Source organism: Heterodontus francisci, chromosome 11, assembly GCF_036365525.1.
Source record: "Heterodontus francisci isolate sHetFra1 chromosome 11, sHetFra1.hap1, whole genome shotgun sequence".
Taxonomy (NCBI): Eukaryota; Metazoa; Chordata; class Chondrichthyes; order Heterodontiformes; family Heterodontidae; genus Heterodontus; species Heterodontus francisci.
The window spans coordinates 64,127,529-64,152,880 of NC_090381.1; the positions used below are offsets into that span (position 1 = coordinate 64,127,529).

Here is a 25,352-nt window from a genome sequence, read left to right on the forward strand (position 1 = left end):
ATTGTCATCTATTGCCATCTCATTCAGTATGTCCCCCTTTGATTGCCATCCATTTGTTTCCTCCTCACCACTCCTGCCTGAGTCCAGCTGGTAGTGTATCAGACACACTGTTATATGTTGCGGCTAGTACTAGGGTGGGGATTCTGTATATGGTAGGTATGAACTCCCACTTGCAAGTCCTCCTGCTTACAATGTACAGAGGTTAATCAATCCTTGTCCTAACACTAGCAGCAACATAGAGTGATCCAGTCTAGTACTTAGAAGTGGCATTCGGAGAGCCAATTTTTGTTAACACTGGACACCTGGGACACTGAACCCTCACAGCTGACATACATAAAGCTAATAGAAGGTGTATGCCAGTCAATAATGGTCAACCTGAGGCTTGGGATTCAGCCCTAGGTACTCAGTTTTGGCATCAAACAAGCTAGTTCAGATTTCACTCAATGCTATTGATTAAAGTTTACCATTTTGATTCAGAGTGGTAGTCAACATGTTATTTTTGAATCATCTGGAACTGTTCTCACCTATCGCTAACTGGGGTAGCGTGCAGTTTAGTCGCTCCACAATCGGAGTGAGATCCTTCAGTTTTGCCTGCTGTCTCCTTCCTTCTTCACTGATAATTTTGTCCTTCAGCCACTGGTAACACTGAAATCAGAGTGCAATCTGAGCATAACTATGATTTCATTGAATATTTTTGATAATTTATTTCATTACAATAGTGGTTACATATCAAAAGTAATCCATTGGTCATGAAGCTGTTCTGGACACCCCGAGAAGGTGATAAAGCATTATATAAATGCAAGTTCTTATCTAGATGATTTAATCAAGATATTCTTTGCATATTATTTGGAACTGGGATAATGTGTATCTGAATGTCAGCTAAAGATCTTTTAAGTATTTTAATGGTTCATGAGGTGTCAAGTGTTTGTGATGCCAAATTCTACAGAACGCAAGTGGCAATTTTATATAGTACTGTTTAAAATATTATGTACATTTTTTTTTTACAAACTTCTGTTTTTAAACTCTTGCCAGTATACTGAACACAAACATTGCTCTCTGTAACATTACAATGTACAAGTGATGTAACATTTCATCATATTCCAGCAAATCTTCATTGGCTGTGACATATTTGCATATTTAGTCATAAATTCTGTTGTGCCTGATATTTGACAGAAAAACTCCTGTTGGCTAAAGAGACTGTAATGGTGAACATTCCAGATAACAGTGGTTTCCACAACTCCGTCCCATTTAACGGTATTGTCAGTGTAATAGGGACTTATCTGAAGATTGCCAGAATCTGAGTTTGGGCCTTCAATCAGGACTTCAGGTATATGAAAGGACAAGTGCCCTGGGCTAGCTGCAGCAGTTGTCAGCTGAAGTATTAGCCACACAGCAGCCTATAGGAGAAGTTGATGGCTAGGACTTTGAGGGATGGGGGCCTCTGGGAGCAAAAACAATAGGGCAGTAATAGGGGATTTTAACTACCTCAAAATTAACTGGGATAGTTTTAGTATGAAAGGCATGGAAAGGACAGAATTCGTAAGGTGCATTCAGGAGAACATAGATTTAAAGTAAAAGCAAAATACTGCGGATGCTGGAAATCTGAAATAAAAACAAGAAATGCTGGAATCACTCAGCAGGTCTGGCAGCATCTGTGGAAAGAGAAGCAGAGTTAACGTTTCGGGTCAGTGACCCTTCTTCGGAACTGACAAATATTAGAAAAGTCACAGATTATAAACAAGTGAGGTGGGGGTGGGGCAAGAGATAACAAAGGAGAAGGTGCAGATTGGACCAGGCCACATAGCTGACCAAAAGGTCACGGAGCAAAGGCAAACAATATGTTAATGGTGTGTTGAAAGACAAAGCATTAGTACAGATTAGGTGTGAATACACTGAACAGTGAACATCAACGCAAGCTCGAGGAACAGCATCTCATCTACCGATTAGGCACACTACAGCCTGCCGGACTGAACATTGAGTTCAATAATTTCAGAGCATGACAGCTCCCCCCCCCCATTTTACTTTCATTTTTAGTTATTTTTTCTTCCTTTTTTTACATTCCTTCTTACATTTTTTACAATCTTTTTTTGCATTTATTTCATTTCATCTTAGTTTGTTCAGTTTGCTTACCCACTGTTTTTTTCGGGTTGTTTTTCTTCAGGTTTGCACTTGCTGCTGTTCAATATTCAGTGTATTCACACCTAATCTGTACTAATGCTTTGTCTTTCAACACACCATTAACATATTATTTGCCTTTGCTCCGTGACCTTTTGGTCAGCTATGTGGCCTGGTCCAATCTGCACCTTCTCCTTTGTTATCTCTTGCCCCACACCCACCTCACTTGTTTATAATCTGTGACTTTTCCAATATTTGTCAGTTCCGAAGAAGGGTCACTGACCCGAAACGTTAACTCTGCTTCTCTTTCCACAGATGCTGCCAGACCTGCTGAGTGATTCCAACATTTCTTGTTTTTATTATAGATTTAAAGTAATTGGTTGAAGGATTAGAGGGGAGATGAGAAAAATCTTTTTCACCCAGAGGGTGGTGGGGTTCTGGAACTCACTGGCTGAAAGGCTGGTAGAGGCAGAAAATCTCATCTCATTTAAAAGGTGCCTGGATGTGCACCTAAAGTGTTGTAACCTGCAGGGCTACAGACCAAATGCTGGAAAGTGGGATGAGGTTGGATGGCTTGTCTTTTTCCGGCTGGTGTAGACATGATGGGCTGAAGAGATAGAAGCTGATAGTTGCCTCCAGTGCCCAAAGAAATCAAGAAGGACATTGCTCTTCATTACTAGAATAGCTGTGGGGGAGAGAGAGACTATCAAGGGAGTTACAGTTGAAGAATAGAACTAGTGCTTTCAGTACAGTTATGATAGAGTAAGAAAAGGGATTAAAGTCAATATAGGATCTGAGTCTGACTGAGATTAAGGGAATCAGATCACAGAACTCTGTTGCACAGCCCAAAAGAAAGAGCACAAAGCTAATAAGCAGTTGTAACCGAACACTGATATCAACAGCTGTGGTTCAGTTTGAATACAGAACGATGAACAGGCCAAGGAAGGATTGGTGCTGGTACCTGTACTTGTATTGATTGCAACTTTTGGTTGGTACTAGGATAGTTGTGTCAAATGGTGGCAACTAAGTGTTATCTTAATTTACAGTTGAATTAGGCCAATAAATCTGGAATTAAAAGCTAGTCTAATGATGACAATGAAACCATTGTCGATTGTTGTAAAAACCCATTTGGTTCACTAATGTCCTTTAGGGAAGGAAATCTGCTGTCCTTACCTGGTCTGGCCTATATGTGACTCCAGACCCACAGCAATGTGGTTAACTCTTACATGCCCTCTGAAATGGCCTAGCAAGCCACTCAGTTGTACCTAACCGCCACGAAGTTAATAAAAAGGAATGAAATTGGACGGACCACCCGGAAACGACAACGGCAAACCCAGCCCTGTCGACCCTGCAAAGTCCTCCTTACTAACATCTGGGGGCTTGTGCCAAAGTTGGGAGAGCTGTCCCCCAGACTAGTCAAGCAACAGCCTGACATAGTCATACTCACGGAATCATAACCTTACAGACAATGTCCCAGACACTGCCATCACCATCCCCTGGTATGTCCTGCCCCACCAGCAGGACAGACCCACCAGAGGTGGTGGCACAGTGGTATACAGTAGGGAGGGAGTTGCCCTGGGAGTCCTCAGCATTGACCCCGGACCCCATGAAGTCTCACGGCATCAGGTCAAACATGGGCAATGTAACCTCCTACTGATTACCACCTACCCTTCTCCCTCAGCTGATGACTCAGTACTCCATGTTGAACACAACTTGGAGGAAGCACTGAGGGTGGCAAGGGCACAAAATGTACTCTGGGTGGGGGACGTCAATGTCCATCACCAAGAGTGGCTCGGTAGCACCACAGCTGGCCGAGTCCTAAAGGACATAGCTGCTAGACTGGGTCTGCGGCAGGTGGTGAGGGAACCAACACGAGGGAAAAACATACTTGACCTCATCCTCACCAATCTGCCTGCCGCAGATGCTTCTGTCCATGACTATATTGGTAGGAGTGACCACCGCACAGTCCTTGTGGAGACGAAGTCCCGCCTTCACATTGAGGATACCGTCTATCGTGTTGTGTGGCACTACCACTGTGCTAAATGGGATAGATTTCGAACAGATCTAACAATGCAAAACTGGGCATCCATGAGGTGCTGTGGGCCATCAGCAGCAGCAGAATTGTACTCGACTACAATCTGTAACCTCATAGCCCGGCATATCCCCCACTCTACCATTACCATTAAGCGAGGAGACCAACCCTGGTTCAATGAAGAGTGCAGGAGGGCATGCCAGGAGCAGCACCAGGCATACCTCAACATGAGGTGTCAACCTGGTGAATCTACAACACAGGACTATCTGCGTGCCAAACTGCGTAAACAGCATGCAATAGAGCTAAGCGATCCCATAACCAACGGATCAGATCTAAGCTCTGCAGTCCTGCTCCAGCCGTGAATGGTGGTGGACAATTAAATAACTGGAGGAGGTGACTCCACAAATATCCCCATCCTCAATGATGGGGGAGCCCAGCACATCAGTGCGAAAGGTAAGGCTGAAGCATTTACAACAATCTTCAGCCAGAGGTGCCGAGTTGATGATCCATCTCGGCCTCCTCCTGAAGTCCCCAGCATCAGAGATGCAATCTTCAGCCAGAGGTGCCGAGTTGATGATCCATCTCGGTCTCCTCCTGAAGTCCCCAGCATCACAGATGCCAGACTTCAGCAAATTCGATTCACTCTGCGTGATATCAAAAGACTACTGAAGACACTGGATACAGCAAAAGCTATGGGCCCTGACAAGATTCCGGCAATAGTACTGAATACCTGTGCTCCAGAACTTGCCGCGCCCCTATCCAAGCTGTTCCAGTACAGCTACAACACTGGCATCTACCCTGCAATATGGAAAATTGCCCAGGTATGTCCTGTACACAAAAAGCAGGACAAGTCCAACCCGGCCAATTACCGCCTCATCAGTAAAGTGATGGAAGGTGTCATCAACAGTGCCATCAAGTGGCACTTGCTCAGCAATAACCTGCTCAGTGACGCTCAGTTTGGGTTCCGCCAGGGCCACTCAGCTCCTGACCTCATTACAGCCTTGGTTCAAACATGGACAAAAGAGCTGAACTCAAGAGGTGAGGTGAGAGAGTCTGCCCTTGACATCAAGGCAGCATTTGACCGAGTATGTCCTCAAGGAGCCTAGCAAAACTGAGGTCAATGGGAATCACGGGGGAAACCCTCCGCTGGCTGGAGTCATACCAAGCGCAAAGGAAGATGGTTGTGGTTGTTGGAGGTCAATCATCTGAGCTCCAGGACATCACTGCAGGAGTTCCTCAGGGTAGTGTCCTAGGCCCTACCATCTTCAGCTGCTTCATCAAGGACCTTCCTGCAATCATAAGGTCAGAAGTGGGGATGTTCGCTGATGATTGCACAATGTTCAGCACCATTCGTGACTCCTCAGATACTGAAGCAGTCCGTGTAGAAATGCAGCAAGACTTGGACAATATCCAGGCTTGGGCTGATAAGTGGCAAGTAACATTCGTGCCACACAAGTGCCAGGCAATGACCATCTCCAACAAGAGAGAATCTCACCATCTCCCCTTGACATTCAACGGCATTACCATCGCTGAATCCCCCACTATCAACATCCTAGGGGCTACCATTGACCAGAAACTGAACTGGAGTAGCCATATAAATACCGTGGCTACAAGAGCAGGTCAGAGGCTAGGAATCCTGAGGCGAGTAACTCACCTCCTGACTCCCCAAAGCCTGTCCACCATCTACAAGGCACAAGCCAAGAGTATGATGGAATACTCTCCACTTGCCTGGATGGGTGCAGCTCCAACAACACTCAAGAAGCTCGACACCATCCAGGACAAAGCAGCCCGCTTGATTGGCACCCCATCTATAAACATTCACTCCCTCCACCACCGACGCACAGTGGCAGCAGTGTGTACCATCTACAAGATGCACTGCAGCAATGCATCAAGGCTCCTTAGACAGCACCTTCCAAACCCGTGACCTCTACCAACTAGAAGGACAAGGGCAGAAAATGCATGGGAACACCACCAACTGCAAGTTCCCCTCCAAGTCACACACCATATTGACTTGGAATTATATCGCCGTTCCTTCACTGTCGCTGGGTCAAAATCCTGGAACTCCCTTCCTAACAGCACTGTGGGTATACCTACCCCAAATGGACTGCAGCGGTTCAAGCAGGCAGCTCACCACCACCTTCTCAAGGGCAATTAGGGATGGGCAATAAATGCTGTCCTAGCCAGTGACGCCCACATCCCTGAATGAATAAATAAAAAATGCACTTCTGTAAATAGTAGTAAAAGACTGGTTGCCAGCGAGTAGGAACATACTCTTACTTTAGATAACATAATTATACTTATTTGTAACAGGTGAATTGGGGTGGGTAATGTGCAATCTTAGGGATGAGTTAATATCATAAATTGCAAGAGCAAAATGTAATAAAGTTTGTACAAGGCATGTCACATGCTTGTCTCATTCAATGAAATAAAAGTGGCTCAAATGCAGATGGTGCAGTGGACTGGGGCAGAATGAAGGCATCGGGACTGCTGCTAGGATACTGGGCTTTGACTGGCATGAATATGGTCACACACTAGCTGGACACTGAGTGAATGGAATCCCTTTTGGTTGTGCTGCATCTCAGGATTGGCATGTGGCACTTGAAAAGTGACGTGTGTCGTCAGTGGCACTCTGCACCATGGGGTAGCTCGCTATCCTGGTGAAGCTGCGTGCTCGCTCTGGCTGCTTCTTTCTGACAAGAGAGAATGAAATATATTCAGCTCTCTTTGCACACTGAGCCCCAGTGACCTCCTTTATGAAACAATGGATGGCAAACAGCAAGATTTTGCCTGCACCAGCTGAGAAGGAGCCCAACACACAAAACTGGCAATATCATCCTGACCTTTCTCTGAGCTGCAGTTCTTGTTGCAACTGGTGGCAGATTTAATGAGGACATCCTGAGTGAAGCGGAGACGTCTGACACTGTTTCTTGCTGAGTTTGCATCAGGAGAATTGTTCCCTGAACACCCTGGCTGGCTATGGCCTGGCAATTCGTCCTCCTCAATGTTGCCTCTGCTCATTTTCCTGTCATGCTACAGGCCAAGGGGATAGAAGCTACTGCTCTTATGTCTGGGGGTAAGTGGTCTAAGCCGAATCCTTGAAGTAAGGACAAATTCCTTCATATGCTACAGTGCCAGAGACCCACAGGTGAAAGCGATGGCAGGGAGTCAGAGAAAGCACTGGGAACAAATCAACAAAAACAAAATTAAGGAGTGGCATCACAAGACAGCCAATTAGTGACTGGTTGTTTGGAGAGCCCTGACTTGAGGAGCACATAGCTGAAGGAGTTTGGGGACAGATCAGCAGAGTGCAGTGAGTGTGTCAGGGAACAAGGTTAAAAAGAAAACTAAAGATGTCATCAGCTGTTGTTTTTTTTTAAATAGGCTTTTCATAAGTCTTTAGTTTCTGTTAAGTTTAGTTTGTCAAATCAATACAGGTATGGCAGGGATCCTCAGACCTGTGGAATGCACAATAAGAACAGAAGAAATAGGAGCAGGAGTAGGCCATTTAGCTCTTTGAGCCTGCTGCACCATTCAATACGTTCATGGCTGATCTGATTGTGGCCTTAACTCCACTTTCTTGCCTGTTCCGCAGAACCCTTGACTCTCTTGTAGATCAAAAATCTGTCTAGCTCAGCCTTTAATATATTCAATGATCCAGCCTCCACTGCTCGCTGGGAGAGAGAGTTCCAAAGATTAAAGACCCTCTGAGAAGAAATTCCTCCTCATCTCCATTTTAAATGAGAGACCCCTTATTTTGAAACTGTGCCCCCTTGTTCTAGATTCCCCCACAGGGGGAAACATTCTCTTAGTACCTACTGTGTCAAGCCCCCTCTGAATCTTATACATTTCAATAAGATCACTTCACATTCTTCTAAACGCCAATGAGTACAGGCCAAACGTGCTCAACCTTTCCTCATAAGATAACACCTTCATGCCAGGAATCAACCTAATGAACCTTCGCTGAACTGCCTCCAATGCAAGTATATTCCTCTTTGAATAAGGAGACCAAAACTGGACCCAGTACTCTAGGTGTGATCTCACCAATGCCCTGTACAATTGTATCAAGACTTCCCTACTTTTTACTCCATCCCCCTTGCAATAAAGGCCAACATTCTGTTTGCCTTCTGAATTACTTGCTGTACGGGCATGCTAACTTTTTGTGATTCATGCACGAAGACATTTAGACCCCTTTGTACTGCAGCAGTTGGCAGTCTCTCTCCATTTAAATAATAATCTGCTTTTTTATTCTTCCCACCAAAGTGGACCACCTCACATCTTCCCACATTATACTCTATCTGCCAAATTTTTGCCCACTCAATTAACCTATCTATATCCCTTTTCACTGTGTCCTCCTCACAACTTGCTTTCCTACCTATCTGTGTATCATCAGCAAAATTAGCTGCAATACACTCAGTCCCTTCATCCAAGTCATTAATATAGATTGTAAGTAGTTGAGGCCTCAGCACTAATCCCTGTGGCACCCCACTAGTTACAGTTTGCCAATGTGAAAATGGCCATTTATCCCAACTCTCTGTTTCCTGTTAGTTCGCTAACCCTCTATCCATGCTAATATATTACCTCCAACATCATGAGCTCTTATCTTGTGTGGCACCTTATCGAATGCGTTTTGGAAATTCAAATACACTATATCTACTAGTTCCCCTTTATCCGCCCTACTTGTTACATGCTCAAAGAAGTTGAATAATAAATTTCTCAAACACGATTTCCCTTTGATAAAACCATGTTGTTTCTGCTTGATTGTATTACGAATTTCTTAAATGTCCTGCTACTACTACTTTAATAATGGATTCCAGCATTTTCCCACTGGCAGATATTCGGCTAACTGGCCTATAGTTTCCTGCTTTCTGTCTCCCTCCTTTCTTGAATAGAGGTGTTACATTAGCTGTTTTCCAATCCACTGGGACCTTTCCAGAATCTAGGAAATTTTGGAAGATTACAGCCAATGCATCCACTTCTCATGTCCTGGACTACCACATGTACAGGAAGTGTCGACAGCTGGAGCAGTTCGAGCTCTGGGTTTCAGAGTTTGAGCAGCAGCTGGAGTCACTGCGGTGCATCCACGAGGCTGAGAGCTACATGAATAGCACATTTCTGGATGTGGTCACCCCGCAGCTTAAGGGTGTGCAGACAGAGTGGGAATGGGTGACTGCCAAGCAGTCAAGGAGCAGTAGGCTGGTAGAGCAGGAGTCCTCTGAATGCATCTCACTCTCCAACCAGTATTCAGTTGGTTCCACTGGGGAGGGTACCACAGCTAGCTCAGCTGTAAAAGGGGACAGATGGAAAATTGGAAAGCAATAGTAACAGGGGATTCTACAAGCATTTCTGTGACGGCAGACATGAATCCAAGGTGATATGTTGCCTCCCTGGTGCCAGAGTCAAGGATGTCACTGGGTGGCTGCATAGCACTCTGAGGGGGGAGAGTGAGCAGGCAGCAGTCCTGATCCATATCCGTACCAATGACCTAGGTAGAAAGAGGGATGAGGTCCTGCAGGCGGATTTTAGGGAGCCAGGAAATAAACTAGCAAGCAGACCAGCAAGACCACAAAGATAGCAATCTCCAGATCACTCCCTGTGCCACATGTGAGTGAGTATAGAAATGAGGATAGAGGAGCTGAATGCATGGCTGGAGCGATCATGCAGGAGGGAGGGTTTTAGATTCCTGGGGCATTGGGACTGGTTCGCTAATGCGATTGGTGCGGCTTTAAACTAACTTAGCAAGGGGGTGGGAACCAGGAAGTGACGTTAGAGGTGGAAAACAAGGTGCACAATAAGTTGGGAGGGACAGGTAGCACTAGAGTAAGAAATAGTAAAGTATTAGCTGGGGGCAGAGGAAGAGGAAATGCAATAAGATCTAAATTGCATTTACTATGCTTGTATGTGAATGCACGGAGTTTGGCAAATAAGTTGGTGAGCTGCAGGCACCGTGGGAATATAATGATGTGGCAATAATGGAGACCTGGCTCAAAAAATGGCAGGACTGCATGCTAAGTATTCCTGAATATTTCCATGTTATTCAGGAAAGGTAGGGAAGGAAAGAAAGGAGGAGGGTGGCAGTATTGATTAAGAATAATATTACAGTGCTGGAGAGGGTCATGGACAGAATCTATTTGGTTACAGCTAATGAACAATAGAGGTACCATCACATTACTGAGTGTATTCTGTGGACCACCAACAAGTGGGAAAGATATAGAGGAACAAATTTGCAAGGAAATTATGGAGAGTTATTATAGAGTAGTTATTATGGGGGAACTTAATTATCCTAATATACACTGGGATAGTATAGTGTCAAGGGTAAAGAGGGAGAAGAGTTTCTAAAGTGTGATCAGCAGAATTTTCAACAACACCAACATTATCTTGATTTTAAAACTCTTATCCTTGTTTTCAAGTCCCTCCATGGCCTTGCCCCTCCCTACCTCCTGTAATCTTCTCCAGCCCCATCTGCATTCCTCTAATTTTGGCCTCTTGTGCATCCTTGATCTTAATTGCTGCACCATTGGTGGCCGAGCCTTTGGTTGCCTAGGCCGCAAGCTCTGGACTATCCTCCCTACACCTCTCTGCCTCTCTACTTCGCTTTCCTCCTTCAAGGCGCTCCTTAAAACCTACCTCTTCAACCAAGCTTTTGGTCTTCTGACCTAATATCGCCTTTTGTGGTTTGGTGTCATGCTTTTATAATGCTCCTGTGAAGAACTTTGGGACATTTTATTACATTAGAGGTACTATAAAAATGTAAGTTGCTGTTGTAGAATTTTTCAACATCAGTATATTTCCAGTCCATCGAGAAAGAGGCTTTGCTGGATCTGGTTCTGGGGAATGATCTGGGACAAGTGAACCAATTATCAGTAGGGAATATTTAGGGGACAATGATCATAGTATCATAAGGTTTAGGGTTAGCTATGAAAAAGAACAAGGAGCAATCCAGAGTAAAAATAATTAATTGCAGGAGGCCAATTTCAATGGGGTGAGAATGGATCTGACCCAGGTAAACTGGAATTAAAGATCGGCAGGTAAAACTGTAACTGAACTATGGGCTGCCTTTGAAGAGGAGATAGGTTGGGTACAGTTGAGGTACATTCCCAAGAGAGGGAAAGGCAGGGCAAACAAAGCCAGAGCTCCCTGGGTGAAGAAAGAAATAGAGAGTAAGATGAAGCAGAAAAAGGGTGCATATGACAGTTGTCAGGTTGATAATACAATTAAGAACTAGGCTGAATATAGAAAGTTCAGATGGGAAGTGAAAGAAGAAATAAGAGGAAGCAAAGAAAGAGTATGAGAAGAGACTGGCAGCCAACATATAAGGGAATTCAAAAGTCTTCTATATGCATATAAATAGTAAAGGGGTGGTAAAAGGAGGAGCAGGACCAATTAGGCACCAAAAAGGGGATTTATGCATGGAAGCAAAGGGCACGGCTGAGGTATTAACTGAGTACTTTGCATCTGTCTTTACCAAGGAAGAAGATGCTGCCAAAGTTGTAGTGAAAGAGGAGGTAGTTGAGGCATTGATAAAGAGGAGGTTTTAGAAAGGCTGTCTGTACTTAAAGTTTGTAAGTCACCAGGACCTGATGAGATGCATCCAAGGGTACTTAGGGAAGTATGGGTGGAAACTGCGGAGGCACTGGCCATAATGTTCCAATCCTCCTTAGATACAGAGGTGGTGCCAGAGGACTGGAGAATTGCAAATGTTACACACCCTTGTTCAAAAAAGTGGTGTCAGGATAAGCCCAGCAACTATAGGCCAGTCAGTTTAACCTCAGTGGTGGGAAAACTTAAAAACGATAATCTGAGACAAAATTAACAGTCAATTGGATAAATGTGGATTAGTTAAGGATAAATCATGTTTATCTAATTTGATTGAGTTTTTTGATGAGGCTGCTGAAGGCAATGCAGTTGATGCGGTATACATGGATTTCTAAAAGGTGTTTGATAAAGTGCCACAAAACAGGCTTGTCAGCAAAGCTGAAGCCCATGGAATAAAAGAGGCTGTGGCAGCATGGATACAAAGTTGGCTGAGTTACAGGAAACAGAGTGTAGTGGTTGTTTTTCAGACTGGAGGACGTATACAGTGGGGTTCCCCATCGATTGGTATTAGGACCACTTCTATTCTTGATATATATTAATGGCTTAGACTTGGGTGTGCAGGGCACAATTTCAAAATTTGCAGATGAGACAAAACTTGGAAGTATTGGGAACTGTGGAGAGGATAGTGATAGACTTCAAGAGGACATTGACAGGCTGGTGAAAGTGGTGGACACATGACAGATAAAGTTTAATGCAGAGAAGTGTGTCGTGATTCATTTTGATAGGAAGGAGGAGGAAAGGCAATATAAACTGAAGGGTACAATTTTAAAAGGCTTGCAGGAGCAGAGGGATCTGAGGGTAAATGTGCACAAATCATTGAAGCTGACAGGGCGGTTTGAGAAAGCTGTTAATAAGGCATACAGAATCCTGGGCTTTATAAATAGAGGCATAGAGTAGAAAATAAAAGAAGTTATGGTGAACCTTTATAAAATACTGGTTTGGCCTCAACTGGCGTATTGCATGCAATTCTGGGCACAATACTTCAGGAAGGCATTGGCAAAGGTGCAGAAAAGATTCATGAGAATGGTTCTGGGGATAAGGGACTTCAATTATATGGATAGATTGGCAAAACTGGGACTGTTCTCCTTAGGGAAGAGAAGGTTTGATAGAGGTGTTCAAAATCATGAGGGGTCTGGACAGAGTAGTTATGGACAAACTGTTCCCATTGGTGGATGGGTTGAGAACCCGAGGATACCGAATTAAAGTGACTGGCAAAAGATCCAGAGGCAACATGAGGAAAACCTTCTTTATGCAGCAAGTGGTTAGGATCTGCAATGCATTGCCTGAGAGGTAGATTCCATCGTGGCTTTGAAAAAGGAGTTGGATAATTATAAGAAAACAGATTTGCAGGGTTCTGGGGAAAAGGCAGGGGAGTGGGACTGGCTGAGTTCCTTTCACAGAGAGCTGGCACGGCCAAATGGCCTTGTCTGCTGTAACCATTCTATGATTCTATTACTTCAGTCTGCACTTCCACTGCAGCACTCATATTGGTTGGCTTCTGCTGCAATGGAAGATGAGACAGCAGCCATCAGACATTGTTGGAATGGGTCCACAAGTGTTTTCATGGAGTTGGCCACCTGGAGATGATGGGTTCCAAGCTCTGTTCCAAGCCCTGAGCCAAGTTAGTGCTGAACTCCTCCATGCTCCTTGACATTGACTGCAGACTTTCTGGCAGGCCTGCCATGCACCACTGTGCATACCCATCAGCCTTCTTCTGTAGGCTGCCCCATTGAAGTCCTCATTTCAGTCCTGTGCAGCTGGTCTCCTATGCAACCTCGGCCTCCAGCAAGCTGGCACATTTTCTATCTCTGTCCCCTGCCCTGGCAGCAGTGTGTGCCCAGTGTGTCACCACCTGCAGATCCTGCCTCTAATCTACCCTCTAAAGTATGCGCAGTGTCAGTATCTGAGCTGGTGGCTGTGAGTGTGAGATGGAGTAACCGTGTTTCTTTTTCATCACAATCTTATTTTTCTATCTCTTGCTTATCTACCGCTGCCTGGCCAGGTGGCAGTTTTTATTTATTTATTTAATTTATTTTTTATTTAGAGATGCAGCACTGAAACAGGCTCTTCGGCCCACCGAGTCTGTGCCGACCAACGACCACCCACTAACCCTACAGTAATCCCATATTCCCTATCACCTCCCTACACTAGGGGCAATTTACAACGGCCAATTTACCTATCACCTGCAAGTCTTTTGGATGTGGGAGGAAACCGGAGCACCCAGCGAAAACCCACGCAGACACAGGGAGAACTTGCAAACTCCGCACAGGCAGTACCCAGAATCGAACCCAGGTCCCTGGAGCTGTGAGACTGCGGTGCTAACCACTGCGCCACTGTATCTGAAAGGAGAAAGGCACAAGGGCAGGGTTGCAGGGAGATGAGGTGAGGGGAAAGTAAGAGGTGCATGCTTATAACATCTGCAGCTTTGGAATCAGAAGCGGTTGTGCGATGTGAGAAAGGGGATTAGGTATGAGGATGCCTTCATCTTCAATGGTTTCAGTCCTGACACTTGCCATGGTCTCTGTTTTGTAGTCAGAGTAGGGGAGGCAGTGGCGTAGTGGTAATGTCACTGGACTAGTAATCCAGAGGCCCAGACCAATTCTCTGGGGACATGGTTTTGAATCCCACCACGGCAGATGGTGGAATTTAAATTCAATTAATAAATCTGGAATTACAAAGCCAGTCTAATGGTGGCCATGAAACTATTGTCAATTGTTGTAAAAACCCATCTGATTCACGAATGTGCTTTAGGGAAGGAAATCTGCCATCCTTACCTGGTTTGACCTACATGTGACTCCAGACCTACAGCAATGTGGTTGACTCTTAAATACCTTCTGAAATGGCACAGCAAGCCACTCAGTTCTATCAAACCGCAACGTAGTCTAAGAAAAGGAATGAAACCAGACAGACCTACACCGCATGGACTGCAGTGGTTTAAAAAGGTAGCTCATCACCACCGTCTCAAGGGCAATTAGACGTGGGCAACGAATACCGGCCTAGCTGGTGAAGCCCACATCCCAGGAATGAATTATAAAAACTACAAGAGGTCTTTACTGGGAATAGCCATGTTGGAAACTTTTTATATACACCTTTCATCAGGGAGGGCAGCAGAGAGGTAATATACAAAACATGTTACAATACAATAAGCCAGTTTAATGCAGTACACTACAGCCTCAGTCACGGCTGTTCCAACAATGGAGAACACCTTCTGCTCCATGGGAGTAAGGACATGCAGCCATGCCTGTCTCCCACTGGTTAACTCCTGCTGCACAGGGTTATATGTCACCTTCTTCTGCAAGACAGAGAGAAGTGAGTTGGTGAGTGTGATGCAATTAGGTGATGCGGCTTTCATGGTTAAATAGCTGGCAGTGTGTGCAAGCTGTGAGATTTGGATGTGAGGGTGAGGTGAAGCCATGTATGTGAGGTATGAATTGTGACTGATAGAGATTGTGGTAAGTAAATGAAGAGTGGGTACTAAATTGAGCAGTATATGAGGCTTGTGGTTCCGTTGTAAGGATATGACAATTCAAGATGAATTCAGTGACCTTGACCACTCATGCGAGGTCATTAAACTTCTTGTAGCACTGCATCCAGGCCCTCATGGCAGCATTGTCTACATTGACCGCGATGATTATTGTTGCCGTTGCCTTCTCGGAGTTTGCCTGAGGGCCTCCTGGCTCACTGTGGATAGAGGATATATTTCCTCCTCTTCACCTCCTACACCAAGGCTGCTAATGCTGTGACTAAGAACCTTGGAGTACACTCTCAGCCTATTTGCAACACTAGTCAGTCTTCTTGAAGGTCAGACTCTCTTCCCCAGCCACTTCCAGCACCTGCTCCATCCAGAATGCACCACCCCTTTAAAAGATGCAGGCTACCTTTAAGTGGTGCCAGCCTCGTATGAACTTGGACACCTGCTGAGGCATGCAGCTGCTTAACAACACGTTTAATGCTGAGCTGCACACTTCTATCATTTCAATTAGCACACAACATGCTGCCTGCATTGGAAGAAACAGGTACAGGTTAATCACGCATTGCGATTTCTACACCTGTTTTCGGGGCTGTCAAATTTTGCCCCCATTGTCTTCTGGACAGCAGGAAGGGATGGTAAAGAATTAGAAGGGAAGAGGTTTTGAAAAGAAACAGTAAATGCTTTGGGGGTTTCCAGTGATAGGAGCTTTATTTAACTCATGCCATCATTACATTTCTGTTTTGACACTAAATGTCATTCATTCACTGAATACCAAAGACTTTGCGTAATTTGACATACATGTTAAGTGGACTATTAATTGAATCATTAACTAATCTTTTCTGTATCATAAAAATTTGAAAATAATGAGGTAAGGCCACATGGGCTACCGTTTGCACAAACCCCGTACCTTAGCACACATTATAAAATCTCCTTAAACCTCCTGAGAGAAAGCCTTGCATATATATAATGTTGCATTGTAACATTTCAACTCTTTATAAAAACAGTAAATTCCACAATGTGAAAATTTGAGAACAGCAAAAAAGCACTGTTGTTACCTGTGAAATCCAGTTAAAACGTAATTCATGTCGGAGAAAATAAGCAAAGCAAGGCAAAGATATCACTTTCTATTTCACGAAAGGAGCCCATTAAATCCAAGAGGTTTATTAATTATTTGTTTTACCTTTAATGAAGCCCTTGAACTATCAGGTACTCCAATATCATACTTCCCACTAATGATTCCACAGGCAAGTGGAGACCAGGTCATTGCCCCAACTCCTGCAAAAAAGAAGACAATTAAAAATGAGAAAACATCCATTACCACACTCCAATGGCAAAACTGGGAAACAAGGTTAAAAGGATGCTGTTTTATGGAGTGGTTTCATAACTGTTGAAAATATCCAAAACATTGCTGTATGTCCTCAAAATGGAGACAGTTGTCAGACTGAACACTGGGGAACCAAAATGCTAATTAAAACCCAAAGGCTTATGTAATAAGGTATTTTTATGAGTACAGGAAGGCATAGACCATCAAGGCGAAGGTGCAGAGATAGTTTGTTGAGAGTTCTAAATGCTTTACTCCTCTGAAAGAGTGTAAGACTGAGAAGTTAGGGGAGTCAAACTGGCACCTGACATATTTGGATTCTAATGCTTGATTAATCAAATTGTTTATTGCTGAAAATAGAGACATTTTGTTAAAGCTTTTCGTCTTGCTCTCATCAGGACACCTCACAAGAATATCAATGTAAGGGAAAGTAACAGTTATACTGTCTGAGAAGAGAGTGCTGATTGGTTGGCAAGTGGACTCTGGTAGAAGCGTTGCCATGGAGAATGCAATTCTACCAATCAGAGTCCTAATGAGTGCAAGACAAAAATCTTTGACAAAATATGTCTATTATCAGCAATACTCAAGTTCTGTACTGCCAAATGACTATTCCAAATTGATTAGTAAAATTGAGTAGGTTTCTTTGAAAATCAAAGATATATAAGATGTAGTTTGGTAGTTGTAGTTATTAAACTCATATGAAATACAGCTATTAAAAATACAAGAACTCAAATTGAAATGTTTTTTTTTTAAAGTGGACAATGTGCATCAAAATGGCCACCAAAGGTCAAAAGACCTGGTCTTGTATGTTCAAACTGTCTTACTGTCTGGCAAGGACAGAAGGAAACATTCCAAAGCTAAGAGGTGTCAATTACACTCATCCTGAACCCATCAATAGACATGTTTGAATTGAATGGGTTCTTCTCAAACAAAGAAGGTGTGAAGTAGCCACATCCTGGGCCATTGTCAGTCACCACAGGGAGGAAGATCTATATGCCAACAGAGGCAAGATGTGAGAGACCTTTAGCTTAAAAAGTAGCTCTCTGGAGAGAGAGAAAAGAGAATCAGGGCAAAACATCCCCAAAGTCTGTCCAGCTAGGAGAAAATCCAACAGGAAGGTACCTTGTTGTGAATTCTACACTTTAACTTGTATAGCAGAGAACTGGAAGTGATCCCCTGTCCTGAGATTGAAATTTCAACCAACAGAGTAATCTACAAATAGCCCAGGCCAGCAACTTTAAAGAGAAATTGACCTCCGAGAAGGTTCAATAGATTTACCATGAACCCCCAGAATCTACCTCACTTCAAACCATTCACCCCTTTTCCTCTCTATCTATCTCCTGTTATGTATGTGTGTGAAAGTGAATGTGAGTGGATGTAGTTGTGACAATTTCGGGATAATAAATATTGCTCAATAAATAATTGATCTTCTGTTTTAAACCTACAAGAAAACCTGTCATTGTCTGTTGATTTAACAAATAAAACACAAAGGGGTGAAACCCAAGTAACAAACCCTTGCTGCAGTCAATTGAGAGATGAACAGCAGGAACCACCCACATCCCTTACCATGTGGCCGGAACATAGTAGTAAGAAGGTAGAACATTTTAGATTTAAGCTTCACATGGTATTATTAGGTACTACAGTGTAGGAGTTTCTTGTCTTGTGTATGTGGAAGGAATTGCATTCCTAGGCCCAAATTATATTAACCTGTACTATATTATGTTATAGGATAGCAACTACTGTAAATTGATAAGCAGCAAGCCAGTTAATGCTGATTTACCATAACATAACTGAACTGCATTGGTAACCTTTATTATTCATTCTGTAAGTTCACCATTTTATGAAATACTTGAATATTCAATAGCCTAGATTTTGCGAGAGTAGAGTGTCTCACAGTGTGCCCTGTTGGTTAGACTTGTTTGAGCACATTTAGGTTTTTAAAAAAAATTGCCCACCAACTTGCTGAAAGTGTGAGCTTATAATGCCATGGCGAGAGCAACAGGGCATCTTGGACCTTGTTTAACAACAGGACAAACAGAATATCTCCTTCACCAATGGGAGTAAAGGATTGAGAAATAAACAGGAAGGGCTGAGAAGGAGGGTGAATTAGTGTGGGTGAATTTAATATTAAACCAGGTACAGAAAGAAAAATAAAGAGACGGAAAGAAAGATTGGATTAAGAGATAGAAAAAAAGACTGAAAAGAAAAGTAAGAATTAAAAAAAAATTAAATCTTTAACAACAATTCATACCTGAAAGAATGAGTCTCCACCTTTTTAATTATTCACTTTCTGGTTAAGAGAGGTTGATTGGCAGTCATTAACAATTACCATGTTGTTAAGAGGGTACCTACACTGTAAATTACTAGACTTAAATTTCTGTAGCAATTGATGTACAAATTTAGCAACTTCATGAAAATTGCAGCTTGCCCTCAACCTCCCTGTGATTTTCATGAAGCTAGCGGCGGCAGAGCAGAGCAAATTGGGCAGCAACTTGTGGTGATTCGCAATTCACAGGATATTTCTTCCTTGCCACAGGTTGTTGGCCAATTTGCGCATTAATAATGGCGAGGGTCATTCAGACACATTATTTCTCAGCTCTTTCCAGGCCAATCCCTGGGATGGTGGTAGTATCTTATGAGGAGAGATTGAGGAAAATGGGCCTGTATTCTCTAGAGTTTTGATCTCATTGAAACTTACAAAATTCTAACAGCGCGTGACAGGGCATATATAGATCAGATGCTTCCCCTGATTGGTGAATCTAGAACCAGGGCACATAGTCTCAGAATAAGGGATAGGCCATTTAAAACTGAGATGAGGAGGAATTTCTTAACTCCGAGAATGGTGAATCTTCAGAATTCTCTACCCCAGAGGGCTGTGGAAGTGTAATCATCGAGCATGTTCAAGACAGAAATCAATAGATTTCTGGATACTAATGACATCAAAGGATATGGGGATAGCGTGGGAAAGTGGCGTTGAGGTAGACGACCGGCCATGATCTAACTGAATAGTAGAGTAGGCTCGACGGGTTGAATGGCCTACTCCTATGTTCCAATGTCTGAGTTTAAGTGCTGTTAATAGTGGTCATGAGAATAATAAACAATTGTTAGGTCATGGCTTTATTATTTGACTTCTTTGATGTTTTGGCAACAAAGGGTTCATCAATTCTCTCCATCGCTTGTGTTTATCCTAAGACAAGGTCAGTAGCATAAATGCTAATATAATCCAAATTGGTTTATGCAAGATAGTTCAACAAGTCATCTTTAGGCATCATTAATTCCTGGGCATAGACTGGGTGGTAAATACTAGACCATTTCCTTGATGAGGAGTTAAGGATTCTGTTGGGGCCTTAAAAAATATTCTTGACAAGGTAATGATCCAAGTGATTTTATGATCTACTGATCTGCTACACTGTCATTTGGCATTGATTCTGACTACATTTTAGTTAATTTTCATCCAGATGATTAAATTAACTAACTTTACAGAAAAGCGCTTGGGAACTCAAAGTGGAACTGCCAGCAGCTGCCAGGCCCTACAAGGACATATGGGATGTGCACTATTGAACCTACACTGGGAGCTCAGACTGCTATATAGCAGGCAGCAGAGATGTTCAAAACAAGGGAAACAAATTACACAAGGTCATTTTCATTAAGGTTACTCAATCCTTTATCAATTTGTACATCATGCACAGTGGTGCAATATTATCTTATACAAATTCGGATGACAATTATCATGTTGATGTTGTAGGAAGCATGCAATATTACTTTTAGAGTTGATCTAACTAAATAAAGTTAAGCATTATAACTTCAAAATATTAGGTTATGTGAAAATGACAGGGAATTTGGTGGTGTTTAAATCCAGTTAATAAGTACAATTGTGTATAGTTAGTAGCATTTTTGCCTGAGGCAAGAGTGCTGTTCCAGGACTTCATAGAGGCTAATGTCCCAGTGCAATAGTGAACAAAAGCTGCTGTGTCAATGGGTTGTTTATTAGAGGTGTTAAAACAAGGCTCCAGCTGGTTTTGGCATTTCAGGTGAGTGTTAAATGTCCCAGTATGCTGGCCAACATTCCTCCTTCAACTACCATCATCAAAAACTGACAATCATCTCATTGCTGTTTGTGGGATTTAACTTAACATACCTCCACTGCACTTCAAAGTACAGTAATTAATTGTATGTGAAGCATTTTGAAATGCTTCAGAGCAATATAATCAGCCACCATTTAAACACAAATCTTTCTCTTCAACAATTAGGATGCAGCATATGAAGGTACATCATGAAACAGTTGATTATGTCTTGGAAGAACCACTGCATTAACTATAGTGTAGGCACTCACCAATTTTGTGATAAAGCTCAGGGAGTTGGACCTCAATCTTCTCTCTCTGGAAAATATGATATTCTGCTTGCTCACAGACTGGAGGGATCAAATTAAACTGTCTTGCCACTGAGTAGGCCTCCTGAGGAAAATCAGTAAAAGACTGTCATAAAAATTAAAATCAGATTCTAACTATACTGCACGAGGAAATAAAAGGTAAAGTGGCTATCCTTGTCAATCCATGATTTTCATCAAAAGCATTTCAAAGATTGGAATAGATGGGGGAAATGAAACATAAAAGGCACTATTCATTTGCACACAATGGGCTGGATTTAGTGAGGCGATTTAGAGCGGGAATGGAGGCATGGGGAGGCTGGGGAATAGCATTGGACGTGTCTGCCTGGAAATCTGATGCCGTGACATTGGTTCTGGATTTAATCAGTGTCGGGAAAGCACCGAGGCGCCCTCACTGCCCTGACGCGACGGGACTGCCATTTGAATTGTAGAACAGTTAATTCCAATACATTTACATGTAACTGAAAATGATTCAATGGAAGGCTTGGAATTAAGTGGACAACAGACAGCCCTCACGTGCCTTCAGGTCCCCGGCAGTTGAAAGTTGGCAGCATCAAGGTGATGCCTCAGTGCCGCGATGGGAAGGCAGCCATGAATATCACTGGATAGGGGAAGAGCGGTGAGCGGAGGCCATTGTTGGCCTGCAATGCTATGCACTCTGGACATATGGTCGGCATGGGTGGCCATACTGCTGGGCGAGAGGGTTGGTTTTGAGCAGGGGTGGGTACTGAGGGCCATCAGCACATAAGCCAAGAGAAGTAGCAAAAGCAAAGATGCCAAGGCAACTTCGTCATTGCAAGGGCAGTACTCTGGAGGTCTCCTGATCACCTGGCATGGGTCTCGTACACCCTGTCTTTGTGGCCCCCCGTGGCATGATGCAGTGCCTCCATTGGAGGGAGGGTCAGGAGGCAAGAGGCAGTCTTATACTTACCTGCTTCCGGCCACTACAATGGCCTCACAGAGTGAAAGCAATAAAGGCTTACCTAAAAGCATTCAGTCTGTCACCAACTTTCTATTTGGGTTTCTTGCCTAGTGCCCAGCTTAACCATGTGCTTTGGCACATCAGAGACATTTACCAAAGGAAGGCTGTGCCTACAGTGACAGCCCACTAAGTGAGAAGGGCGAGGTCAGCATCTCACAATTAAGGCATGAAGGAATAAGCATTTACCACAATGAATGTTATTGAAGTTAACGACAAAACTTTATAACAGAAAACAAATGGCAAAATTCAAACATCCGTGAAACACCAAGTGTGTCTAGGTGCTTTCTTTATACATTTTCAAGTGCTCCTATGAGGTGTGACCCCTGCGATAGCAGCTGGGCTGGAGGCAGGCTGCTGATCAGACTTCCCCTTGGCCTGGGATGACTATAGCGGACATCCTCTCGCTGCCTGAGGCCTGGAGAGCCATGGCTGCCTGAGGGTTTCCTGCACAGCTGCAGCTCTCTCCTCAGGCATTGTGGCTGCTGGAGCTGGGCTCACTGGCGGAGAGGCTGAGGAGCCACTGTCTACACACACAGTGCCCTGAGAGGAGTCCCAGCTATAGAGTTCAGCCTCTCCTCCTCCTCCTCTTTTTCAAGGCTTATTTGAACCTGCCTGCTCACCAGAGAAGGACGAGAACCTGGAGAAGACTCCAAGCATTTCATCCTTCTTTCACCTTGCCATTGCTGCATTGAGTTCATGGTCAAGGCGATGGTGTGCATGTCTATACACACATCTGTGGGATCTGGCTTTCCATAAGTGTCGCCAACTCTCAAAGCCATGCGTTCACACATCTCAGACATGGCTGCACTCATCGCATGGATGGACTCCTCCATTGTCCACTCATGACTGCGCATAGCCTCTGGCATCACCGCCAGATGTTACCTTACCTCTCTCGGCAACTCCAGCATGCCCCGTGCTGTCGATACCAGGGGATCGTCATAAGCATGGGCCTGGCCACCCACAGTCTTCTAACTGTCAGAAGTCTCGGTTCCTAAACCGTGGGGCCACCTGGTGTCTTGCCTCTGCCATACTGCGGTTTCCTTGTCTGAGGGATGGTGGGGAGTCCAGGAGTCACTCCAACACCAGTTTTAGCAGTTCAGAGCAAATTTCTCAAAGGTAACAATTGAAAAAGTGCTGGCAGGGCTTTAAGCTGGCAGGGCTTTGAATACGGTGCCAGCATCTGTTCCGGAATCACCTGACACTGTATTCAGGTTCTCAAATCCTGTCCCCATCGAATGGTTGGCTGAGCCTCAGGCATCCATTATAATATTTGACCGCCTGCCACATGATTGTGGTGGCCGACTGCACACTTAACAAGCAGTGACAGCGCCCACTTCTGAGTCCACTGCTGGAAGCCGCGACAGGATCACCAAATCCAGCCCAACTTGTTACTAAGTATTTTTAATAAATGTTTGCAGGTAAAATTCCCCCATTAACAGTTCTAAAATTATCAATAGGAAAAATTTATTTTCCTGAATTTGTTAGTCTGTAAATTGGAGAATGTCCTTTATTATATGATGTCAATAATGCAAGCAATTGGGGATTCACATTCTCCCTCAGGTGAGATACACTAAAAGAGAAAGATAGGTTAACATCAAAACTTCATCAGAACCACGATGGAAGTTTACAACCAAACAGCCAACTACTGTTTCTCTTTCAGATGGTGTGGATTTATACCAATTTTTTATTTTTGCACTGTTTAGGGTTTCATTTACAAAGTGTGGCTTCGATCATTTGACCATCACACCTACTTATTGATTTTATCATATCACAAAGTTTTGTGGTTGAGGTACCCAGGAAATAAGATGATGTACGAACATCAGAATTAGGAGATTAATAGGTCTCTCGGCCCCTCGAGTCTGCTCCGCCATTCATCAAGATCATGGCTGATCTGATTGTAACCTCAACTCCACATTCCCGCCTAACCCCGATAACCTTTCACCTACCTGCTTATCAGATTAGAAGCTTTCTGATGCCCTTAGATAAATGGGATCATTCTGGATAAGGCAAGGGGGCTCAGTTAATTGATCAAATAGTTTTTTCTAAATGGTGAAAAGGTCATGGTCTTGAAATAACACTGTGGTATGAATAGATAACAAATACTTAACTTGCTGCCTATTATTCTGTATGTGAGGAGAAGAATTTCTGACAAAACCAATAAATGCATTCAAACCACATTATAACTCCAAGGGATTTTCACACGAATGCCAGTTCAAACTTAAGAAGAAAGTTTTTCCCACACAGTAGTAGTATTTGTTTCTAGATTGAGCGCTACCTATACAGGTTAGATCACAGATATAACTTCAAATTGCTACTTTTTTCTGAAGATATTAAGTAACCATTTAGATCCTTAAAGGTGTATGTTGTGCAGTTGATATATATCTAATAAAGTATTTAAAAGATGGGTACCATAATCTCCATGGCGCTCCAACGCGATGTCCCCCAATACATGGCCATTCCTTGATTTATCACGTATGTCATCGCTCGGACAATCTCTAAATGTGGTTTGGGGTGGGGGGAAGCGAATCAAAAGATAAAAATCAGATACTTCACCCTTCCGAACACAAGACAGCCCTACATGAATCATGGCATCCAGCAGAACAGTAATATTTGTAGTTGGTAATGCAACAGACATAAATTTTCCTCCAGTTACTTTCATGTCTTCAGTTCAACTACTGGAATACTCATCATAAACTTCAGAAATTGAATATTTTTGCTTTTCAAGGAGCAAGACAATTCGGAACTGTCTGCTGCAGGGGTTTTAAAGTACGGTGATTTGATCTGAAGTCGCATGGTCTTTCAGGCAACCCCACTGAGAGCTGATTCTGCCTCAGTCAAACTTTCCCTCCCCACTGCTGCTTAAATTATGTTTGAAGAAAATATATGTTATCATACCAGTTCATTGTTGTGCATTCTAGGATACGGTCTGTTACAGCACATTGTAAATGAAGCAATTATACATCTGTTTGACTTACCAAACAAAATCAATTTCTTAGTGATAGTAGCATTATGGATAATGCTTTACTGCTGGAAAAGATATGTTTGAAGCAGGATACAGAAATTATCTACCCATTTTCTCATTTTCAAGTTCTTCGACATGGTTGGAATGCTGTTTCTGTTTGAATAAAACCTTAGTTGTGAGTTCAAACAACATGCAGAGCAAGAAAGCGGAGGTCAAAAGATGTTTTTAGGGAAGTAGTTAGCTCCAGCTGAAGAGTTAACACGAGCACAGGTCTCACGGCCTCCTTCTGTGCTATAATTTTATAAATTCTCCAATATTGTGATCTGGCAGTGACTGACAGCAATGGCAAATGCAGTCTGTCAGCAGGCACATTCACCACTCTTAAATCCTGATGATTGTGTCGTAACCAGGCCACATTCACATACTCTTTCCATCCTGTTTGGACAGCAAACATGAGTGCTATTTCCAACCCAATCTCCTCCTACAGA

At 43.4% G+C, this 25,352-nt stretch overlaps 1 protein-coding gene across 3 annotated transcripts in view; it reads right to left on the bottom strand.

Moving 5' to 3' along the window:
* Nucleotides 1-25,352, bottom strand: part of kcnab1a (potassium voltage-gated channel subfamily A regulatory beta subunit 1a) — a 322,091-nt gene that overhangs the window by 8,350 nt on the left and 288,389 nt on the right. For all 3 annotated transcript variants that reach the window (XM_068041466.1, XM_068041465.1, XM_068041467.1), the window contains 4 exons: nucleotides 24,312-24,397; nucleotides 20,867-20,987; nucleotides 16,393-16,487; nucleotides 525-645 (listed from right to left, as the gene is read on the bottom strand). In XM_068041466.1, coding sequence (XP_067897567.1) covers nucleotides 525-645; nucleotides 16,393-16,487; nucleotides 20,867-20,987; nucleotides 24,312-24,397 — 423 coding nt within the window. The remainder of the gene's footprint in view (nucleotides 1-524; nucleotides 646-16,392; nucleotides 16,488-20,866; nucleotides 20,988-24,311; nucleotides 24,398-25,352) is intronic.